Below are 25134 nucleotides of genomic sequence, written 5' to 3' on the forward strand. Positions count from 1 at the left end.
GCCGCTACCACTGCTAATACTTTGGTGAACACCCTGGGGGCTGTGGTGAGACCAAAGGGAAGGACCCGGAATTGGTAGTGACTGGCTCCCAGCCGGAAGCGGAGAAACCTCCTGGAGCACCTGTCCATTAGTATATGGTAGTATGCATCCTTGAGGTCTATGGAGCACATCCAGTGATTTTCTCCCAGAAGGGGGAGAATAGACTGCAACATAACCATTCGGAACTTCTTCTTGGGAACTGCCAGGTTCAAGAGTGAAAGGTCTAAAATTGGTCTTAGATCCCCTGTCTTTTTTGGCACTAAAAAGAACCTGGAGTAGAACCCTGATCTGATCTGGTCTGGGGGACGGGCTGGATGGCTCTTTTCTTTAGCAGATGGCCAATTTCTGCCAAAGCGGCCTCCCACTGACCGGGTGGAACGTCGGGGAGGGACTTCAATTTTGGCATGTGACGAAATGGGATATGGTATCCTCTGGATATGATTTGGAGGACCCAGCGGTCTGATGTTATGGACTCCCATGCCGCTAGGTGCTCCGAAAAACATTCCCTGACTGCCTCCAGAGTGGAGCAGCCGGGCAACCCTTCAGGGTTGCTGCGTGGGCCGTTCAGAGAAGGGTTCTCTGGACCCGAAGTTCCTGGGAGCCCCTCTGCCCCTGGGGCGGCATCCTCCCTGTCCTCCTCTGCCACGGAAGGACTGGTTGTCCGGAGCGGGTTGGGATTGCTGCGACTTCCGGAACCACATCTTCTTCTGGCCCTTTTGGTTCCTAGAATAGGACCTCTGGGGCACAGAAAAGCGGATTCCGACGGCAGACAGTGTCTTCCCATCCTTTTCGCTCTGGGTCAAGGTATCACAAACAGTTTTGCCAAAGAGGGCAGAACCATCGAAGGGGGCATTCGCAAATGACGCCTTGAAGGGCTCCGTGAAATCGCAATGACGGAGCCAGGCCTGACATCTGGTAAATAGGCCTGCCCCTGCGGCTCTAGCGGCACCTTCCGTAGCATGGGACAGTAACCGCATAGAGGTATTAGTGACGGACCTGAGAGTGGCCATACGGGTGGAGTGCAACACTTTGTCCTCCTCCGACATGGACTCTGGGGGGGATGCAGCGTATTCCTTGATAAGATCGCGCTGCATCCTAATCACATGTGCCAGGTAGTTCAGCGCCCTTACTGAGAAGGTCGCTGAACTAAACATCCGCTTCCCCAAGCGGTCCATCATCTGAGACTCCTTGCTCGGGGGATGGACTGAGGGACTCTCCTGAGCAAGTTCCCTCTTGGTGGCTGCCGCCGTCAACATGGCATCTACCAGAGGCCCCTTACTCCAATGGGCACGGTCAGCCGGGGGGCTAAGTATACGGTCGGGCCTTTTTGGGATTGGCTCCATGGTGTCCGGTTCCTTCCACGCCCTGGTGGTAATCAGGTCCACCAGGGGGTCGGCAGGAGGGGACACCCAAGAGGTAGACAAGCCCGCTTCAAATGCCTCCAAGAACACGGACTCGTCCGAGGAAGACTTGGGGGCAGACCACCCCCCCCTTATGCGGAGCATTTCCATGATGTCTCCAAAGGAGACATCCTCAGGGGGTGATCTTGGGGAGCCTTCCCCTTCCTCCAAGTCCGTGTCTTCAGTGAGAGACTTGGGGGAGTCTATGTGCCTCCTTTTGCACGTATGCTTGTGGGGGGCATACTCCGGGGGGCTGTCAGAGGACTCCTCGCAAACTGTGACCTGTTCCAAAGGAACAACTTGGGGCAAAGGAGCGGGCTGTCCCAATGGCCGGATGGTGGAAGCCTGGCCCAGTGCAGATGGAGCGCGGGACGGAGCCGAAGCAAGTGCCGGGGGTCCGGAAACCCTCAACAGGGCCCTCTCCACTACATCAAAAGCCGAGGGGGAGCCGACCTCGACCAAAGGATCCGATAATCGGCTCCCCTGGGATCCGAGAGTGGATCGGAGCCGGGCGCCGGCGCCGGATCCGAGGGACAGTGCGCCAGACACAGACGGTGCCGGCGAGCACTGATCCCCGGATCCGGCTCAGATCCAGGCTCCGAGGTCGGATCCGAAGCACTCGAGGGCAGGGTCGGATCCGGTACCGAGTACTATCGGCGCCGACCCACCCCGCTCAGAAGCTGCTCGGCTCAACTGCTCAACCCGGTAGCGGGTCGGAGAAGGAGCTATAGGTTTAAAGAAGGTCGAGCTCCCCAGAGGGAGGCAAGAGCACTCCCATCTGCATCTGGGCCTGGATGAACCTTCTCATCATCCGGTCCAGATCAGCATCCGATAAACTATAAGTCGATCTCGACGAGGCTACCGAGGTAGGCTTTGAGTGCCTCCTGGATAGCCTCGACGGAGATCGGGTCTCCACCTCCTCAGGTCCCGGTGAAAAGCACACAGGTGACCGGAGCCAAGGAGGGGGAGAACCAGCAGACAAGGAGGCCGGAGGACAAGCCCGCTTGGCAGGCGGGGCCGAAACAGAGGTCTCGGCCCGCCTCTTATGGTGCTTCTCCCTCCGGTCCTTCTTTCTAGCTTCCCTCTCCTCCAAACCACTACAGGGAGGTTGAGTCCCAGGAAGAGGAGGGGGAGCCGGAGAGGAGGGAACCGTAGACACGGTACCCCCCGAAGGAGCGGAAGCCGGAGCCGAGTCCGGGGGCAAAAGTCCCGCCAGGACCAGCTTAGACCTCCGCTCCTTCAATGCCCTGGGGTTGAACCCTGCACAAATGGAACATCCAGAAGTGAGGTGCTCAACCCCAAGGCATCGAGCATGCAGTGTGGCCATCAGCAGGGGAAAGCTTATGGCCACACTCGGAGCACTTTGAAAAAATAGCCTTAGGTTGTTCAGACATCCTAAGAGCCTAGCTATTACTTAAACTAATGTAAAAAGTAAAAGTAAACTAGTCACACAACACAGGCCCAAACACACACTATGCTACCAGCGAGGGGAGGGAAGGTTAATAAAACTAAACAACTTTAGCTACAAAAAGGGGAACCTAAACTTTCACACAAAACTGTCAAAAAAAGGTAAATTTTAGCACTAGAAAAGCTGAATAAAAGCACTTAGCTGTAGAGCTCAAGAAAACCAATCTGGTCACCAGCGCGGCAAACTAGATCTGAGGTCATGTAGGGAGAGCAGGGCATTATGGGTGAGGGGAGGAGCTGAGAGCTCGGATCCATAGCTGGAAAACCATGCCGGTTCGGATCCGATATCGGATCCATAACCCACAGGTTGCAGACAAATGAATCTCCTACTTCAGATCAAGTATTTCCCTCCCGGCAACCTTAGTACTTTAATAAATTAAATATAACAGTGCACAGTTTACTATATTTTATTTAAGGGTAGTCAGTGTATGTTTTTCTTATTGGTAAAAGTTAAAGTTTACTGAAAGCATGCAAGCTGTTTTTCAAAGCTAGGAGGGGAATACTGATAAGATAAGGACTGAGCTATCTATGTAATTAGGAACATAGGCTCTAATGTGCACTTTAGCACTATTAATTCTAACTTCAGAATTGGCAATGCCTGTGGGTGCAGCTGTCAGTTTGGGAAATTCCTCCTATTTGGAGGCATATGCTTTCTTTTGGAAAGTGTATATAGTTTCATGTGTTTAAGGAAAGTTAAAAGGATTAAACAAAATTTAAGGAATCTACTTAAAGTCTGTTAAAAGATCAGCTTTAACACCCATCGTTTACAAGCCAGATCCAATGGTTCAAAGGAATAAAGATCTCACTACAGCCCAGGAAACCAGAGTTTGATTAGCAGCTTCGGTGCTGGATGGAGATGGAAGGTGGGTGTTGGACATGCCCATCCTGGAGAGAGCAGTGTGGAGTATGACATATACTGTCACAATTCACCAAAGGAGGGGACAGTGCTGAATAGATGTTCCAAATGTGGGCTTTCCACCTACCAAGCACCATCTGGTGGTGGCCCTCATTACTGAATGTATAAGATCATGCATTCATAGGGAGAAAGACACTGTGGTTTTCCACAATGATGTGGATAGCTTATTCCCCTGCTCAGTTGGCAGGTTAGGCCATTCAAATATATCCATAACTGAGATGCCAGCAATGACAAAAGCAATGCTCACTGCTGCCTGAATGAAGACATCTCTGAACATTCCTCTCTTCTTGATTTTGAGAACATTCCACCATGGAGGAACAATGGGGCTTGAACTTAGTTGGGGAGGGCTAATGGTTGGAAGGAACAGGGGCAAATAAAAGTAAAAAAACACCCATATACAGCAGGTACAGCAGCATAACACTAAAGCCAAAAGAACTGACTGCACTGGCTTTAACCATGTCTACAGTGCTAGTTGTGTGGGCTGCCTTGCTTTACATAAGCCAGTAGTGTTTGAAAGGCAGAGTAAACAAAACACTTCTGTTTAACTGTAACTTAATATTGATAAAAATTGTGGTATTCAATGTCAAGATCAAGCAAATTAAATGCAAGAAAATTATTTCAGCTGAAAAAGAAATGCAAAAAGCTACTTTTCTTGTTCAGCTGAAATTCTCACATTTTTTTTGTTACTTGCAGCTCTAGCCAACTGTTGTCTAGAACGTGACACCTAATTAACTGACTCCTTGTGCATGTTGAGATAAATATCTTGGAATTTAATGACTTCTGGGCCACTTTCAAAGTCTAAGCAGAGTCTTGAGTAGACAAAAATAAAGCAGCTCAAAATCTACTACAAGCGAATTAACCCGTTATCCACCAATGCCACAAAAATTGTAGGAATTAACTTCATTGTCTCTAAATTAGAATACGTACCCCTGGTGCCCTATACACTTCGTATAATACTGTAATCCTGCAAATGACAGTAAATAAAATTTGTCAGTTTGTAGTCCTCTAGGACAGCCATGGACACCGGTGCCTTTTCCTGCCTAGAGCTACATAACTACTATCTTTTTAGATTGTTATACACGGATTACTGTCTCTGCCTCCAACCTCCTCATAAGTTAACAGTCCAAATGAATGACTACCCTCTGATGTCAATCAAGCAAGCCCTTTCTGTTACTACACCCTTCTGTTGATCTGGTAACCAATGGAAAAAAACCTTTCTAAAAAACTACAAGCAATATACTACAAGCAATATGGAATATTCTATCACTTGAAATAAAAACAATGACTAGTATGTTAGACCTGGAGAAAAAAAAAAAACAGTTGATCATCTAGTAACTGAATGTTTGTAAATGCTTCATGGACACAGATACTTGTTTTACTGCTTTCCCTGACAGTCAAAGTTATTACTGACTTTTTATCTATGACTTTTGAAGATGTACTATACAAGATATCAATCCTACCTGTGCTTAACACCTGCTGAACCAATATATTTATGTTTGTCTTCCTGTAACTCCATTACAAATACAAATGCTTTGTTAAATATAATATACCTTTTCTCTATGTAATGTTTCTGTGTACCAGATGGCCCGAGTTGTGGTTGAAGTAAAGATCTGCTGACCATCCCATTTACCAAGGCAACAAACATACAAAAATAAAATAAAAAGTAAAACTGCAGTAATTATGTACACACAATATGTATACAGGATATATACACTTTTATAAGAAACTTACAAACATACAGTACAAATCTCACATAAAGCCACATATTTACCACAACAGTTATGGATTATTGCTATTCCAAAATACTAACCAAGTGAAATAAAAACACCACAAACTGAACAAAAAAGGAGGTGAAGACTTTGAAGCTTCAGTCCACAAAATCACTTTATTAAGGTTAATAAAGTAATTTTGTGGATTTAAGCTCTGAAGTCTTCACCTCCCTTTTTGTTGTCATTCCAAAATACTATGTAAAAAATCACTTACTTTTTAAAATAATGGCATTTTATATAGGGATTGTAATATTTTTCCTTTTCTTCTATCAAACTGACATACTACACATCCTTAGGGCATGTACATGCTGATGCTTGCACAACACATCACTGACATGCAGCTATTATTCCATTGTAATTATTGATTTTCATATTGTCTGATGATCTGAAATGATTTTTCAGATCTTCTAGCAGGATGAAAAGTATTTTGGACAATGACACTCAGTCATACCTCTTAACCTTTTATCACAAGAAAAATAGACAAAACATAAAATAATAGGAGGGGGAGACAAGGACCCAAAAATAGAGCTAGATTTTAAATATTGCTCTTATAAACGTAAAAACTGATAGAACAACAGTATTTGTGTTAACATGGATTTTCTGAAGGATGTGAAGTCTGAAACTCAGGTGTATGTCATTATTTAGTTACTTCAGTCCTCAGTGACTTGCCATAAAAAAAAGAAGCTATGTACTTACCATAACGTTCCATGTGAGTTTTTCTTCTCATCTTCATTATTACTGATGGGTTCGGAGCCGATCCTCGGCTCCGAGACGGCCAACTGCAAAGCTCGAGGTCTCTAACAGCTTGAAGCCGAAGCCCTATCCCACAATGCACTTCTACCTTCCCCAGAGCTTGTTTGCTGCCAACTAACGTAAGACCTATCCCAGATTTCAAGGTAATCATATAGACAAGTAGTGTGAGAAAACTCCTCAGGAGAACCAAAACCAACATTGAAACTCTCGAACTTCCAGACATTGGATGGGGGTAGGTGGGGGGGGTGTCGTAATAATGAAGGCGAGAACAATAACTCACATGGAACATTATGGTAAGTACATAACTTCTTTATGTGAAGTTGTTCAATCTCGCCTTCATTCTTACTGATGGGTAGCATTCCCCAGCACCATAAACTTGGGTGGCTCACGGGAGTACCTGCCTAAGGACAGCAGACCCAAAAGAAGCCCTGTCCCTACAGGCCTTGTCTACCTTGTAGTGAGACATAAAGGTATGTGGATTTGACCAGATGGCAGCTGCACAAATGGAATCAATAGGTAGCCTGGTCAAAAAGGCTACAGAAGTAGAAACAGCTCTGGTAGAATGAGCTTTGGCTTTGTCATGTAATAGAATGCATGCTTCATGGTAAATAAAGGATATACAACCAGAAAGCCATTTAGACAAGGTAGATTTGGATACGGGTGCACCTTTTCTAGAATTTGAGGAGGAGACAAACAGTTGATCAGCCCTTCCATGGTCTTTTGTCCTGTCCAGATAGAAACAAAGTTGTCTATGGATGTCAAGTTTGTGAAGCATATATTCCAACTGATTTGAGCAATTGGGAAAGAAAACAGGTAATTCAATCATTTCATTAAGTGTATATTCGGAACAAATTTTTGGCAGGAACAACGGATTCATTCTGGGGGAAACCCTTTCTTTGTGAAATATCAAGTACGGCTTCTTAATAGAAAGGGCTTGTAACTCCGAAATTGTGCATGCTGGTGTAATGGCTACCAAGAAAATGGTCTTCCAAGAAAGATATTTTAGCTCACAATAAGAAGCAGGTTCAAAGGACGGGAGAATAATCTTGGATAGGACTAGGCTCAAATTCCATGGAGCAGTAGGGGATCTGATAGGTGGTTTTAAGTGCATCGTATCCTTCAAAAAAGCTTTAGCCAACTTGTTAGACATCATGCCATTTTCAGAATCACTTATATGAAAATTAGAAATAGCAGCCAGTTGCACTCGGATGGTTGCTGCTGCACTCCTTCATTGAACAGTTTTGTCAGAAATTCCAATATATCCAAAAAGGAAGCCAGAATAGGGTCAATGTTATTTTGCTGGGCCCAGACAGAAAACCTTTTCCACTTATTGAGATAAAGCTTCCTGGTTGAAGATTTATGTGAAGACAACAGAATATGTTGAGCTTCTTCTGATAATTTTTGTAACCTGGCTATTCTGGGAATTGAAGCAGCCAAGCTGTCAGTTTGATGGACTGAAGAGAAGGGTGAAGAGCTCCTGAAGAGTGGGTCAACAGATCTGGCACTTTCCAAGGCTCCTCCAGTAGATGAGGTTTTGGAAAGGGGAACCAAATTTGACTAGGCCAATATGGGGCTATTAAGATAAGTGTCCTGCCCAGAAAACTGGCTTTCTGTAAAACTTTGGGAATCAGGGGAAATGGAGGGAAGGCATAAAGGAGTCCTGGAGGCCAATCGTGAACGAGTGCGTCCCTCTGGGATTGTCCCTGTTGAGGGATCAGGGCAAAGTAGCCGCTGCACTTGGTGTTTGTGGGGGGGTTGCAAAAAAGTCGCAGCAAGGCTGGCCCCATCTGCGGAAAATCATTTCTGCTACTCTGTTTTAGAGAGACCACTCGTGAGGCAATAGAATTGCTCTGCTGATTTTGTCTGCTATTACGCTGGATTTCTTCAGGATGTGCGCTGCTATCAGAAAATGCTGGGTGGACTCTACCCATTTCCATAATCTTAGAGCCTCTCAACATAGCGGGTAAGATCTGGTTCCGCTTTGTCTTTTTATATACCAGACTACAGACATGTTGTCTGACTGGATCGCAATCGTGTCTAGAGGAAGAGAGTCTTGAAAGGACTGCAACACTAAGAGAACTGTTGTCATCTCTAGGATGTTTATGTGTAAATGAGCCTAGTGAACTTGCCATGTACCTTGCGCTGTGCGTCCCTGATAATGCCCCCCCACCTGATCAGGGAGGCATCCGTGGTTGCAACTGGAGCCGGGAGGACAAAGGGACGTCCCATAGTCACCGTCCTGGATGTTAGCCACCATTAAGATTGTCCTTGCAGGAATTGGTTATCAGAACTGGGTGATTCATCGGTAAGTCCTGAAACGTCCACTGTGTGAATAGCAACCACTGAAGAATGTGCATGTGAGATCTCACCAGGGGAATTGCAATAATCGTTGCTGCCATAGTGCCGAGCAACTTGAGAATCTGAGATGCTGGTGCTTTGTGTTTTGACAGGAGATCCACAATTTGTCGTAGGGTAAGCACTCTTTCTGAAGGAAGCTTTAGGGACATGCTGACCGTGTCTAAGTCTGCTCCTATAAACACTGTACATTGCGACGGCAATAAAGCAGACTTTTCTGAATTTATCGTAATGCCCAGTTGGAAACACAGATTTAAGGCAGTGTCTCTTGCTCAAATAAGTTGAGGCCTGGTGGGAGCGGTGTGGAGCCAGTTGTCCAGATATGGAAACACCCAGATTCCTAAATGTCTCAAGACCAAAGGGCAGGGCCCGAAACTGGAAGCGACTGGCTCCCAGCCTGAAGCGCAGATGATCCTTGGATGGCCTGGCCATTCTGATATGGTAGTACGCATCCTGAAGATCTTTAGAGCACATCCAACTGTCCTTCCCTAAGAATGGGAGTATGGAATGAAGTGTGACCATCCGGAACTTTGTCTTTACTACATATTTGTTGAGTTTGCCGAGGTCCAAAATAGGTCCCCAGTCCCCTGTTTTCTTTGGCACCAAAAAGGACCTTGAGTAAGTTCTGGATTCTTGCTGGTCTGCTGGGACTGACTGGATGACTCCTTTTTGTAATAGTTTTTGGACCTCTATGGATGCCACATCCTGTACACTGGGTGGAACATCTGGGATTCCTTTTGTTGGTCTGGGTTGTGAATGAAAGGGGATGAAATATCCTCTGGATATAATGTTTTGTACCCATCGGTCTTCTGAAATTTTAGCCAGGCGCCTAGGTACAAAGACAAACGTCCCCCGACTGCCTCCAGAGCAGGACAGTCGGGCCTCCTTTCAGGAGTGCCATTAGGGCTTGCCAAGGAACTGATCCCTGTCACCCTGGTTCTGCGGACCCCCTCTGCCACATGGGCATCGTCTTCCACCATTGCCCCCTCCTCTGACCCTGGAGGAGGCTTCATCTTGTGAGTTCGGAAAGTCTCCTTGGGTCTTATGGAACCACATTTTCCCTCCCTGTTGACCTTTAGGATAAGTTCTAGTAGGGGTAGAAAAACGGAATCCTACAGCAGATAGAGTCTTACCATCTTGTTCACATCTGGTGAGGGTCTCCAACTTTTGGTCCAAACAAAGAAGAACCATCAAAAGCGGCGTTCACAAATGACAACTTAAAAGGTTCTGCAAAAGAACATAAGGGCATCCAGGAATGCAGAGCAATTCCTGTACTTGCTGCCCTACACGTTCCATCAGCTGCGTAAGATACAAGGCGCACGGAAGAGTTTATGATAGAATTGAGGGCAGCAAGCTGAGACGTCACTTTATCTGCCACTGAATCCGCTACTGCTCCCTGGAGAGTATCTCCAACCTCTTTCAGGAGAGCTCTCTGAAGCCTTGTGAAGTGGGTTAGGTAGTTCAATGACCGAAAGGCAAAGGTTGTAGAACTGAACATGCGCTAACTCTATCTGTCCATGATCCTAGATTCTCTATTAGGAGGATGGACAGACATAGAGGTCTCCGACATCTCTTTCTTTGTGGCTGCTGCCACTACCATGGCATCAACAGGTATGGGTTTGGATAAGAAGGACTTATCTTGAGGAGCTGAAATGTATTTGTTAGGCCTCCTAGGGACAGGCTCCATAGAATCCGGTGACTCCCACGCCCTTTGAGACAAAAGCTCCATCTACTCATTGAAGGGTGGAGACACCCAAGAGGTGGAGGGTCGAGACCAGACAGCCTTCAGGAGCACCAATTCGTCCTCGGTAGGGTTCAGGGGTTGCCAGTCTCCCCTCTGCTTAAGGATCTCAAGAATATCCCCAAAGGAGATATCTTCAAAGGGGGACTTTGGGGACCCTTCCGATTCTTCCAGATTAGTGTCAGACGTGATGGATGTCTGGGGGAAATCTAAATGTCTCCTCTTACATAACCTCTTCCGAGGGACCTCCTCAGGTGGGAACTTCTGGCGAGGTCTCGGAAGAGCAGGTTTCCCTCAAAGGGGCATCCTGAGGCTCCGGGTCCCTACGCTTACAGTGGGCCTGTGGTAATGGAGAAGATTCCGGCGCTTTCTGGGAGAAGGTTGCCATATCAGAGGTTGTGGCAGTCCAGGGGGACAAAACCCTCCTTATGGTATCGAAGGCACCACAGCTCCGATGTGAGGAAACACCCGGGTCCGAAGATACTTCCCACACCGGAACCACTGCCTCCAAGCTAGAGGTAGGAGCCGAACTGATCCAAGCCAAAGCCCCAAGTGGAAGAGTCGGAACAGATGTATTGGTTCAACCCCCCCCCGGAACCGACAGAAGAGTGTCTGCTCCCAGATTCCCCCGCCGGAGCAGAGGACATCAGGGTTGTCAGTACCGACAGATCCGAAATGAGTGTCGGCACCGACGGTTCCACAAATGACTGAATAGCCTCCCTCCAGCTCCGATGTCTCCATTCGAGTCAGAGCAGAAACTACAGGAGAAGAATTTGTTGGTTCCGAAGCTGCTTGAGTCGAAGCTGACAGAATTTTAGCTAGTGCTGGATCCTGTAAAAGTCTTCGTACTACACGATCCACGTCCAAATCAGACAGTCTGGAAGCCTGAGAGGACTCTACCGACAGAGCCGGTGAACCCAGAATTGGGGACCTCAAGGTAGGAGATACCGGTTCCAACACTGGGGACCGGATCCTACCAACAACCTGTACGGTCAGTTCCAATGTCAGTGGAGCCGAGACAGGAGCTTTCTTAGATGCTTTCACAACCGAAGAGCCCTTCGGACCCGAGCTTGTTGAAGCAGGAGAAGAGGGTTTTGATTTTCCTGGAGCAGAATCCAAGTCTGATTGAAATGCAGACTTAATCCATGCTCCACCAACTTCCGTTTTCTTTCCGCCAAAACCCTAGCGCTAAATCCATGGCAAATGGAACAAACTTCTTGGAGATGGACTTCTCCCAAGCAATACACACAGGTGGAGTGTCCATCAGTAATAGACATCATTTGGTTGCATTTAGGGCAACTCTTAAACCCTGACTTGGCTTTCTCAGACATGATAATAATAAAACAGTACAATGAACAAACAATCTAACAGTTATCAAGATAAACTAAGCCTAACCAGCTACAAGTACAACAAGGCAGCTTGACTGTAGCAGCAATAACAGAATAAGCCTAACAGGTTAAGATAAATAACTGAAACGGCTTAAAAACAAAAAATGCAGGAAACTGCAAAAAGCCTAACTCAGCTAAAAAATGGGACAATAAGCCTAAACGGCTGCAACAGAGAAATCAAAAAGAGCCAACTCCCAACAAATGAGAACAGATGGTTTTATGACCAAAAAAACGAAGATAATCCGGAAACGGATAAACTATCATAACCACAAGCTTATATGAATTCTAAATAATTAGTAAATATAGAATTTTTCTGAAAAATGTTTCACAAAAAGAAGAACTTATCTCTCAAATGGCCTGAGCTGTAGAGAAACGCATGATCAGTTGCAGCAGCAAACTAGATCTGGGGAAGGTAGAGGTGCATTGTGGGATATGACTTTGGCCTCGAGCTGTTAGAGACCTCGAGCCTTGCAATTGGCCGACTCGGAGTCGAAGATCGGCTCCGAACCCATCAGTAAGAATGAAGGTGAGATTGAACAACTTCATATCCACAAATTTTATGAAGAAATAACCAAAAATGTGACAGAAAATCTGGACATTCTGCAAAAATCTGGACAGATGAGAGGTATGCAGTCAGTGTAAGTTCCTAGACACAAACCTAAAACAGCAGATTCTGATGTTTAAGCTACTTTCTAAAACCACAAGAAGAGCAGCACAATAGGATCAGCTGTTTTAGGTGACAGTGATAGTAAAGAAAGATTAAAAAAAAATTGCACCTCAAAGCACAGTAGTGCAACAAGACGAAAGTATTTAAATTACTTGTGCACCTGCTGCTTCTTAATATGTTTTTGTATTAATATGCATTTTTTAAATTTATTTTTGTATGCAATTTTTTTTAATTTATTTTGTATGCAAATTTAACATGCACAACTTTGTGACTGGATTCTTCCTGTTAACATTTTTATCATGATACCACACATTTTCACAGATCACTAATTCAAACGTATGAGTTTAATCACTTACAAAGTTACACAAAATGCATTAAATCATGTATAAAAGAATGCTGTCAAAGCCACATGTTACAAAATAATTTTGCTTGCAATTATAAGATATTCAATTTTCCCAGATAATCCCGGTTAACCAATGCATTTTGATATAAAAAGCATGATTTTCAGAAAGGCATGCTAGATGACAGTGAAGTCAAAGAGCATGTGCTATTACATTAGCATGCTAAAAAATTAAAGGTATAAAAGCTTTACGATGCTTTGGGTAAGATTCAAATTTTTTCACATAAAACTCATGACAGAGAACTGCCTGTAGAGCATGGCTGAACAGAACATACATCACTACAAGCCACCAAGTAAAGTTCAATCCGCCAAAGACAAGGCCCATTCCCAAATATATTACTAATTCAGCTAGATAATTTGGGCCAGATACGTGTTCAAACCAGTCTCCATACGGAATGCTGTGACTCCAGGTTACTACCTCACCTGCAAAAAAAAAAAAAAACAGGAATAATTTAGTAAATAGATTGTGTGTTGCCATCATTTTCAAGAACTTCTTTGCTATGTGAAAAAAGATAATGAAAGCTAAAAGAGGCAGGTGGTCTGCTTACATGTAATTATAATGGTAAATACACACAGATCTGTACGTTGCCTGCAAACACAATGCACACAGAAGCACAAGGTCAAGAGTAAGGGACAGGATAATCGCCAGGTGAAAAATCAGTGAGAAAGAAAGGCCCTGCCCTCTTGAAAAGTATGCTGTACAAATTTGAACCTGCAACTTAAATCTGTACTACAAATTAAAATATATATTTTTTTTTACTTTAAAAACTTTTGATTTTGATACTCACTGCTGTGACTAGGACACTAAGATAGTTCAGCGCGTTCACATGTTGATTTTGCAGTTTTAATTGCTCTTCCTACTTTATTAAAGCAAGATCACTTTGTAGTTCATGCAGCTCTGTGACTACCCTCCAATATCAGAACAAAAATAAATTTGAAAAGCACTTGCTGAGCATGAGATCAGATTGTAACAGATTTTAGGGGGTGCATGAATTGCTACATCCCCTACTCCCCAAGTGCTGTTATGATCTGACAGTGCACACTAGGGACTCTCCCTTGCCTCTCAACTGTTCCGAGGTATTTTTGCTACATCACAAAAGATTTCAGTAAGTTAAAAATGCCTTTCATACAGAAAATGCATACTGATGCAAAACCTGTTCCATTAACTTTTTAAGTGACTTACAGTAATTTTTAGAAACTGTCTGCCGGTTTCATACTTTGTTTCTGTCCCCTCCCCCATTCTTAAGAAAATAAACTGACAGGACTGCTGGAGTCACTAGGACAGCACTCGCTTTCTGTTCTGTAACCAGTAGTAATCTGAGCAGATAAAGCTTCATGCTCTACAAAGAATTGCAATAGAGTCTCTAATCATAACCTTTATTAATATATTCTAGATATGGATGGCATGGTTCACTTCTTGAGCTTTGCTTTTGAGGTGAATTTCTTGGCATCTATGCCTCAAACACATAAGCTGGTTATGATCAGTGACCTGATCATAATTCTGTATGTTATACGTATACAGGTGGGTGGGGGGCATACTTCTCAACCTGGAAACATCAAAAATCTGGACAAAGCCCCACGAAAAATAGGTACAAATCTGTATGCTGATTAACATAACATTTGCATACATAATTATGTAACCCCACCCACTCTAATGGAATTGTGGGATATCAACTTTCAAATGCAAACTGAAGAACAAACAACCAAAATATGACCCCAAACACCCAAACCCTGTAATAAATTTTCTTTTAAATGTGTAGCAATTATGTATGTTCACTGGGAAGGGAGAAGAGGATGAACCTTAGGATTTTGTTGTCGGTGACTTGCAGTATGTGGGTTTTTATGGTAAAAGTAGGGCATTTAATGGTAGGCAATATTCTAATCTTAGCAAAAGAATATTATAGCTTGCTAGGACCTCCAAAAGTCATTCTTCATGGACTACTTATCAGTGGTGTAGCTACAGTGTGTGCAGCCCGGGACTATCTTTGAGTTTGCTGCCCTTCCCCCCCTCACAAAATCATAGTTAAATGGGGCTTTCCCATATACAGCCCCCCCCCCCTTTGCAGGCATTCCAATGTCCCATTACTTGGCTATTTCACCCCATTTACCATAAACACTGTTATGTGCATACTGTTTACTTCTACAATCATTTGGATTTCATTTAAAAGTTTTATTTTACATTTTACAACACTAATAGACATCTGCTAAACAAAGCAATGCAGTCTCACAATGAAAATAGACTTCACATTAAAACTTCTATGCCCTTGAAACTCATATTCATTGAAACAGCACTGAAACACACATTCAAAGAAAATACATCTGGCCAGTGGCAGATAAAGTTTACCTACCTTTGGGCTGTTTTCAAATCACAGACCCCTTGCACACCAAACATACATGTGCTTTTTTGATACACCTTCCTGACTGTATTAAATTATATTCCTTGTATAATACAGTACAGTTGTTAGTGGGTGTTTTACATTTGTTTTGAACATTTTTCCAGTAGACAATGAAACAAAATGCATGCACCAATAGTGACAGAACTGTCCAATTCAGAACATTTCCATCATAAAAAGTCTACTCAGACTTCTACAATCCACCAGTATCAGTAAATATGCACAATCTCTGTAGAAGTAAGAGTCATCTAAATAATTCCACATTAAAGAGATCTATAACTAATGAAGAGGTTGCTGTTCAGCAAACAATTTTACATTTCATTGTTTCATCTACAAATAAAGTACCTGTTGCCCTTAAGGAATAAATTGCCTATGTTGCATTAAAAAAAATGATAAGCTAGTAATATTGCAATAGGGAATGGATAGCAAACTGATAACAGGTTCATAGTTACTAGTCATCGCTGCCAAAGAGGACATTCTCAGGACTGCAGCATCCACCCCATTTAAAAGTAAAAAACAGTACAGTATCAGCAATGCATCTACATACTGTGGATGTACAACCTACACTGTTCTGCATGAAAAGCAAGTATTTAACCTGTTATGCTAACAATAAAAGCAGATTCAGCATAAGTAGCACTAAACTTCTCTTCCCCTGAAGCTCTCGGCTCCCTGTAAAATCCACTTGACACTCAACTGTATCTCTCAACTTTGCAGCACAAGAAATCTGGAAAAAGACAAAATTTATTCGAGGGGGGACAAAAGTCCAAAAAACAAGGACACATTTTAAACATTGCTTGTATAATCTTGGAAAGTTGCTAGAATAAAATGTGCTACCACCATGCATTTCACTGCCATGTCTTGAACCCAGGACCCTGTGCACTAAAGTCAGAGCAACATACCACTATTCCACAGTTAACCGACCGGACCCTCAAAGGCTCGAACAAAACGTATAGAAGGTACCAAAACAGCTTCGTACCACAATAGTTCACTTAGTGACACCAAAACACCTCACAGCGATGCCGATGTTGTCCCAATAGTCACTGTTACACCAAACACTCCAAACTCGGCCGATAAAATAAAACTGCTTTATTAACACAATCACCAAAAATTGCAATCCATGGGTTTAGCGCTTTCATCTACAATCGGTAGACTTCATCAGAACCAATGAAAACCATTAACCACAATCCTTTTAAAGCAATTTTGGCGCCAAAAAATACATAAAAATGTAAATTAATACAAAACTAATATAAATATTAATAACACTCTATATATCAAAGTAATGTGTATAGCACTATATAAAATAAAATTGTCTATCTAAACACATGTTTCCCTAAATACTCATCTATTTCATATTTGTGTTTGGAACAGAATGAATCACAATAACAATGTATATTTATATACACATATTAGTGAACTCCCCCAAATGATGTTACATGTGGGCATATAATATAATGTTGGGTAAATCCATAATAGTTTACATCATGTGACATAACATATAATAAAAAATAATGACATATAATATAAAATAATATAATATGCATTATACAGTATAATACACAAAATATAATACAATGTTAAAAATGTGAACTATATTCACATTGTCCCCAGGGGTTAAACATACTAGCCACGGTCTAAAAGCAAAAAAGGTTTAATGCTTATATGTTCATTTAGACCGGGCCACGTAGTGGCATCACATAAAATCTGCCATTTGGTTTCCAGACAGGACAAACCTGTCTTCCAATCACCCCCATACTCACTAACCTCTATTTTGTCTAAAATACAAAATTTAAAACTATGATGTTCTCCTTTTTCACTTATATGCTTACTCAAAGCATTTTTCAAATCTACCTTTTTAATTTTGTACAGATGTTCAGAAACGGGTTTTAAGTTTCCTTTCCGTCTTTCCTATGTAGAATCCCTGACAGCTGGAACAGGTTGCCAGGTACACCACTCTCATAGTGTTGCAGTTACCTTTTTTACCTAAACATTTAGTACTGTTGTTGTTACTGAGTTTGGTAACATTACTCTCATTGATGTACTGGCAATATTTACAATTTCCACATTTGTGTGTGTGTTCATCAATAGATCTTGTCTTCCCCTTTATATTTCCCCTCTCTACTATCCTTTTGATGTTAAATGAGGTTTTATACACACTAGTGGGATGAAAACCCAAAACCGATGTCATTTCCTCTGAGCCTAGAAAAATATCCCAATGCCTATTAAGAATCTGTTTTACTAAATTGGAATAGGGATTGAACATTATGACATACCACTATGCCAAATCAGCAGTTTCCTGAAAGATTGGAAGACAAACTTAAATGGCTATCATTTAGTGAATTCAGTTCTCAGCATAGCTCTCAACCTCTTAGCAAAAAACACCTGGATAAAGCCATTAATGGGGAATACAGCCCACAAACAGATTCAGTGAATTCAGTTCTCACCCCTGACCATAGCTCTCAACCTCTTAGCACAAAAATCCTGGACAAAGCCAATAATGGGGGAATACAGCCCCAACAATGGGGGACAAATTTCAAATATTGATCTTATAAACTTAGAAAATTGCTAGAATAAAATGTTTTGTGGTATTATTCAAATGTCTGTCATTATTTGGTGAATTCAATCCTTCACTGATTTGCCACACAAATCCAGAAAACCACAGATTTTATGAGGAACAGAAGAGGCAAAAATCTGGAAAGTTTTCAGAAGTGGTAGTGGGTAGTGACTTTACGGTCTAGTTAACTGTATGCAAGGTACAAGGTTTGAGCCAGAGTACTTGTAGCCACCAGGTATAATCAACTGGGGCATTTTACACACACAAACGGGCACAGACAACTGCAGCAGAATACATAGTAAAACACAAAATATCGGCAGTAGAATAAATAAAATAACTGCAGCAGAATATATAGTAAAACCTCGACAATGCTTGCACGTTAGTCCTTGAACTTAGCTCCTCCAAAGTGCAGCAGAATAAATAATACAACACCTCCTCAAAGCGCAGCAGAATAAATAAAATACCTCCTCCTCGATAGTGTAACCATTCCTGCTTCCCTTCTAAGTTGTTCCTGGAACCACCACATTAACATCCTTGCGGCTTGCTGGAAATGCTTGTACGTTAGCCGTTGAGCTCAATTCTGACAGGCTGGCAGGCTGTTCACGGAGCTGACGTCATCGCACATGTGATGACATCAGCTCAAAACAAAATAAAAAAAAAAGCGGGGAAATTCGGAAATTAAGGGGTGCCACTCAGGAATCGTGGCACCCCATTATTTGGACATCAAATCCTGTAAAAACTGAGAAATTCAGTACGGTTGAGATGTCTGGTGGGTGGAGGGCTTAAACCAATGGCTGACCTTTTAACAAAGCATAAAACATAAATAGCAGCATTTGCTGTCACTGGCTTTAGGGTACACAAAAAGTTAACACTGCAAAACATGCTTACAGATCAAATTGTCTTTAAAATGCCCAAGGTTACAATAAGTAGCTTCTTTTTCTGACTCGCATTAGAAAGCCATCTGCAGTTTGATTCAGATCCTTCAGTATAGAAGGGATCAGACAGCTTGCCAGCATCTGCCAATATCTGACTGCAGTGATGACTTACTGTATGCTTTGATGGAAAGAAGCACCTTATTAGATGCAGTGGGTTAGTCATGGAGACATGTACTTGTTCTTTATATTTAAAGGAAATATTTGAAGAGTAAGATACAATCTTTTACATTACAAAAAAACTATTACAGTTGGAGAGTCTAAACCTTGTAATATATTTTTCTTCCACCATTGTTTTGATGAAGACAGTTTTGCAGAAGTCTGTAACAAAACAGAAATACTCAACTAGCATTACCTTTTCTAGGATATGTGGGCACTAAAGAAAAAAAAAAGATTAATTTACCTTGTCACGGTCAGGCAGAAAGTATTTTTGCTACATCACAAAAGATTTCAGTAAGTTAAAAATGCCTTTTATACAGAAAATGCATACTGATGCAAAACCTGTTCCATTAACTTTTTAAGTGACTTACAATAATTTTTAGAAACTGTCTGCCAGTTTCATACTTTGTCTCTGCCCCCTCCCCCATTCTTAAGAAAATAAACTGACAGGACTACTGGAGTCTCTAGGACAGCACTCGCTTTCTCCTCTGTAACTAGTAGTAATCTGAGCAGATAAAGCTTCATGCTCTACAAAGAATTGCAATCGAGTCTCTAATCATAACCTTTATTAATATATTCTAGATATGGATGACATGGTTCACTTCTTGAGCTTTGCTTTCGAGGTGAATTTCTTGGCATCTATGCTTCAAACACATAAGCTGGTTATGATCAGTGACCTGATCATAATTCTGTATGTTATACCTATACAGGTGGGTGGGGGGCATACTTCTCAACCTGGAAACATCAAAAATCTGGACAAAGTCCCATGAAAAATAGGTACAAATCTGTATGCTGATTAGCATAACATTTGCATACATAATTATGTAACCCTACCCACTCCAGTGGAATTGTGGGATATCAACTTTCAAATGCAAACTGAAGAACAAACAACCAAAATATGGCCCCAGACACCCAAACCCTGTAATAAATTTTCTTTTAAATGTGTAGCAATTATGTATGTTCACTGGGAAGGGAGAAGAGGATGAACCTTAGGATTTTGTTTTTGGTGACTTGCAGTATGTGGGATTTTATGGTAAAAGTAGGGCATTTAATGGTAGGCAATATTCTAATCTTAGCAAAAGAATATTATAGCTTGCTTATAGCTTGCTAGGACCTCCAAACGTCATTCTTCATGGACTACTCATCAGTGGTGTAGCTACAGTGTGTGCCGCCCGAGGCTATCTTTGAGTTTGCTGCCATTCCCCCCTCACAAAATCATAGTTAAATGGGGCTTTTCCATATACAGCCCCGCCCCCCGCAGGCATTCCAATGTCCCATTACTTGGCTATTTCAGCCCATTTACCATAAACACTGTAATGTGCATACTGTTTTACTTCTACAATAATTCGGATTTATTTAAAAGTTTTATTTTACATTTTACAACACTAATAGACATCTGCTAAACAAAGCAATGCAGTTTCACAATGAAAATAGACTTTGCGTTGAAACTTCTATGCCCTTGAAACTCATATTCATTGAAACAGCATTGAAACACACATTCAAAGAAAATACATATGGCCAGTGGCAGATAAAGATTACCTACCTTTGGGTTGTTTTCAAATCATAGACCCCTTGCACACAAAACATACATGTGCTTTTTGATACACCTTCCTGACTGTATTAAATTATATTCCTTGTATAATACAGTACAGTTGTTAGAGGGTGTTTTAAATTTGTTTTGAACATTTTTCCAGTCAACAATGAAACAAAATGCATGCACCAATAATGACAGAACTGCCCAATTCAGAACATTTCCATCATAAAAAGTCTACTCAGACTTCTACAATCCACCAGTATCAGTAAATATGCACAATCTCTGTAGAAGTAAGAGTCATCTAAATAATTCCACATTAAAGATATCTATAACTAATGAAGAGGTTGCTGCTCAGCAAACAATTTTATATTTCATTGTTTCATCTACAAATAAAGTACCTGTTGCCCTTGAGGAATAAATTGCCTATGTTACATTTAAAAAATGATAAGCTAGTAATACTGCAATAGGGAATGGACAGCAAACTGATAACAGGTTCATATTTACTAGTTATCGCCACCAAAGAGGACATTCTCAGGACTGCAGCATCCACCCCCTTTAAAAGTACAACACAGTACAGTATCAGCAATGCATCTACATACTGTGGGAGTAGAACCTTCAGTGTTCTGCATGAAAAGCAAGTATTTAACCTGTTATGCTAACAATGCAAGCAGATTCAGCATAAGCAGCACTAAACTTCTCTTCCCCTGAAGCTCTCGGCTCCTTGTAAAATCCACTCGACACTCAACTGTATCTCTCAACTTTGCAACACAAGAAATCTGGAAAAAGCCAAAATTTGTTGGGGGGGGGAAGAGACAAAAGCCCAAAAAACAAGGACACATTTTAAACATTGCTTGTATAATCTTGGAAAGTTGCTAGAATAAAATGTGGTACCACCATGCATTTCACTGCCATGTCTTGAACCCAGGACCCTGTGCACTAAAGTCAGAGCAACATACCACTATGCCAAATCAGCAGTTTCCTGAAAGATTGGAAGACTGAAACTTAAATGGCTATCATTTAGTGAATTCAGTTCTCAGCATAGCTCTCAACCTCTTAGCACAAAACACCTGGATAAAGCCAATAATGGGGGAATACAGCCCCCAAACATATTCAGTGAATTCAGTTCTCACCCCTGACCATAGCTCTCAACCTCTTCGCACAAAAAGCCCGGACAAAGTCAATAATGGGGAATACAGCCCCAACAATGGGGAGACAAATTTCAAATATTGATCTTATAAACTTAGAAAATTGCTAGAATAAAATGTTTTGTGGTATTATTCAAATGTCTGTCATCATTTGGTGAATTCAATCCTTCACTGATTTGCCACACAAATCCAGAAAACCACAGATTTTATGAGGAACAGAAGAGGCAAAAATCTGGAAAGTTTCCAGAAGTGGTGGTGGGTAGTGACTTTACAGTCTTGTTAACTGTATGCAAGGTACAGGGTTTGAGAGCCTGAGTACTTGTAGCCACCAGGTATAATAAACTGCGGCATTTTACACACACACACACACACACACACACACACACACACACACACACACACACACACACAGACAACTGCAGCAGAATACATAGTAAAACACAAAATATCGGCAGCAGAATAAATAAAATATCTGCAGCAGAATACATAGTAACACCTCGACAATGCTTGCACATTAGTGCTTGAAATTACCTCCTCCAAAGTGCAGCAAAATAAACAATACAACACCTCCTCAAAGCGCAGCAAGATAAATAAAATACCTCCTCCTCGACAGTGTAACCATTCCTGCTTCCCTTCTAAGTTGTTCCTGGAACCACCACATTAACACCCTTGCGGCTTTCCGGAAATGCTCGCACGTTAGCCTTTGAGCTCAATTCTGACAGGCTGGCAGGCTGTTCACGGAGCTGACGTCATCACACACATGATGATATCAGCTCAAAACAAAATAAAAAAAAAAGCGGGGAAATTAAGGGGTGCCACTCGGGAATCATGGCACACCATTATTTGGACATCAAAACCTGTAAAAACTGAGAAATTCAGTACGGTTGAGATGTCTGGTGGGTGGAGGGCTTAAACCAATGGCTGACCTTTTAACAAAGCATAAAACATAAATAGAAGCATTTGCTGTCACTGGCTTTAGGGTACACAAAAAGTTAACAACACAGCAAAACATGCTTACAGATCAAATTGTCTTTAAAATGCCCAAGGTTACAATAAGTAGCTTTTTTTCTGACTTGCATTAGAAAGCCATCTACAGTTTGATTCAGATCCTTCAGTTTAGAAGGTATCAGACAGCTTGCCAGCATCTGCCAATATCTGACTGCAGTGATGACTTACTGTATGCTTTGATGGAAAGAAGCACCTTATTAGATGCAGTGGGTTAGTCATGGAGACATGTACTTATTCTTTATATTTAAAGGAAACATTTGAAGAGTAAGATACAATCTTTTACATTACAAAAAATCTATTACAGTTGGAGAGTCTAAACCTTGTAATATATTTTTCTTCCACCATTGTTTTGATGAAGACAGTTTTGCAGAAGTCTGTAACAAAACAGAAATACTCGACTAGCACTACCTTTTCTAGGATATGTGGGCACTAAAGAAAAAAAATGATTAATTTACCTTGTCACGGTCAGGCAGAAAGTTACCCCAGTGATCAGCAGCATGAATGATATTATGGGTTTTGTGATAAATGCATGTTAGTTTACTTTGCAATCTAAGAGTAATTAATGACACATGCTTTCAGAAGTTGGATGTGCAGTAACCACTGTGCTCATCAGCCACATCCAAAATGCAAACATGTTCATGTGTGCAAACAGCCACACACACACACACACACACACACACACACACACACACACACACACACACACTTGCACTAATGAATTTAAAACCAGCTGATTTATACAGGATACAGAAAGCAGTGACCTACAGTAAATGGAACACGAAGTGTACCAGGTGACAACAATCATAAAGGTAAAAACCAGTCACAGGTGTTCAAAGGCAGAACATAAATCACAAAAATGTAAACGATCCCTTCTTAAAGGCACATTTTGTTGCAAATTACTAATGAAGAATTTTCAACCCCCTATGTGAACAATTAGTCATTTTTAATATTTTTTGTCATTATTCCCCGGTGCCTGCCAGTCATTAGCACTTTCCAAGCAGTCAGCCCATTTGATCAACCATCACTGGAGGGTGAGGGTCAGCTAGGAAAGGCCATAATTAAATCAGCCAATAAGAGTGGATTTGATTTTTTTTTAAGTCCTACCTCCTGCATGTATCCAGCAATAACCTGTGGGGGAGATATAGAATGGGTATCAGTGCTGCACCATTCTCACTTTCACAGAGGGGATTATAAAATTAGGACATCCTTGTCCGCCAAAGGAGGACCTGCGTGGTGGTTCCCCTCTCTCTAGCGGGTAAATACACCACATGCATGTGCTTCCACCCATGTGCACTTCCCTCCCAGGATAAGCACATCTATCACCAACAAACACATGAGCCACTAATCAACTCATGTTCACCTGGCCTCATTACTGCTGCAGACTTGTCATTTTACATACTTAAGTATATGTAATGTTTGTGAAGGAATACTGGGAGTTCAGGTTTATGCTGAACTCCACTGTAGAAAATCAACCCCCTCCCCACACAAAGCTATAATGATTCTATAATGATTTTTTTTAAGTAAAACTACACTATCTCTTAGCAATACAAGTTTTCCTGATAAGCTCTCTCACAGAAAGAAAGATGAATACTTGAGACCAAGTATAAAAGCCTATTTTTTTTTTACATGGGTATCTTAAAATGTTTACTATGAGAACTGCAAAGAAAAAGGAAAACATTTCTCTCCTGCTTTAGAGAGATAGCTTAATACAGCATAACATGACAGCCCTGCCGAGGAAGAAAAAAACATGCCTTTTTAGTTTTAAATACACAGCTATTGTTACATTACATTGTCAATGCCAGCAGTTATTTGGTCAGTAAAAGAGATTTCATACTGCACAACAAGCACCAAGGTAAGAAAATGGTGATGAATAAAACAGGGTAGATTATATTGGTGAAGTTAAAACAGCAAGACCTTGAACAAATTTGAGGGTAACATGTTTCAACTCTCATAGCCATAGAGATAAATTGCTGAAGTTGTCAGAGGGACACTCACAGGCATATGGGCCACAGAATCATAACAGTGGGAGTGGTAAGCACTAGGTAGCCTATCCACCGCAAGAGGAGTGGTTTCTGGCTTTGAAATTGTAGTTTATTGTCCGTTTGGGCAGTTTTTCTATCCCTTTCAACTTTCTGGTTTAAAAGCCCACATTTGTGCGGGTTTGTGCTTGTTTAAGCTCTGCAGATCCAGTTTTGGCATCCTGAAGACTACAAGAGCAAAAGAAAGGAAAAAGTGACTAAGTACCTCCACTTCGATTTTTTTTGTGATTACACTGTGTTCTGCACTTTTTCTCATTTAACTGCATTTATTTTAACTGTATTTGCTTTAATATTGTTACACACTCAAGTGTGCTAGCTTGCACTGGATTTAAAGTGTTTTTATTACGTTTTTTTTTTTTTGTGGAAAAAACAAGTTCTAAGCTTATTTCTCGCCTTTCCTGTTACTAGAGTAGTCCAGATACAGATTTGCTGCATCTAGGACTGTATTGTAAGTTTGAGTTCCCTAGACCTTTCTGTG

General features: G+C 41.8%; 1 protein-coding gene across 1 annotated transcript in view; it reads right to left on the reverse strand.

Moving 5' to 3' along the window:
• Window positions 1–12821: 12821 nt before the first annotated feature.
• SRD5A3 (steroid 5 alpha-reductase 3) overlaps window positions 12822–25134 on the reverse strand; it is a 304080-nt gene continuing 291767 nt past the window's right edge. The window contains exon 5 of the mRNA XM_044062559.1: window positions 12822–13318. Coding sequence (XP_043918494.1) covers window positions 13059–13318 — 260 coding nt within the window. The 3' untranslated portion in view covers window positions 12822–13058. The remainder of the gene's footprint in view (window positions 13319–25134) is intronic.

The sequence above is a fragment of the Protopterus annectens genome, chromosome 2.part1 (assembly GCF_019279795.1).
Source record: "Protopterus annectens isolate FY-2018-M chromosome 2.part1, PAN1.0, whole genome shotgun sequence".
Taxonomy (NCBI): Eukaryota; Metazoa; Chordata; order Ceratodontiformes; family Protopteridae; genus Protopterus; species Protopterus annectens.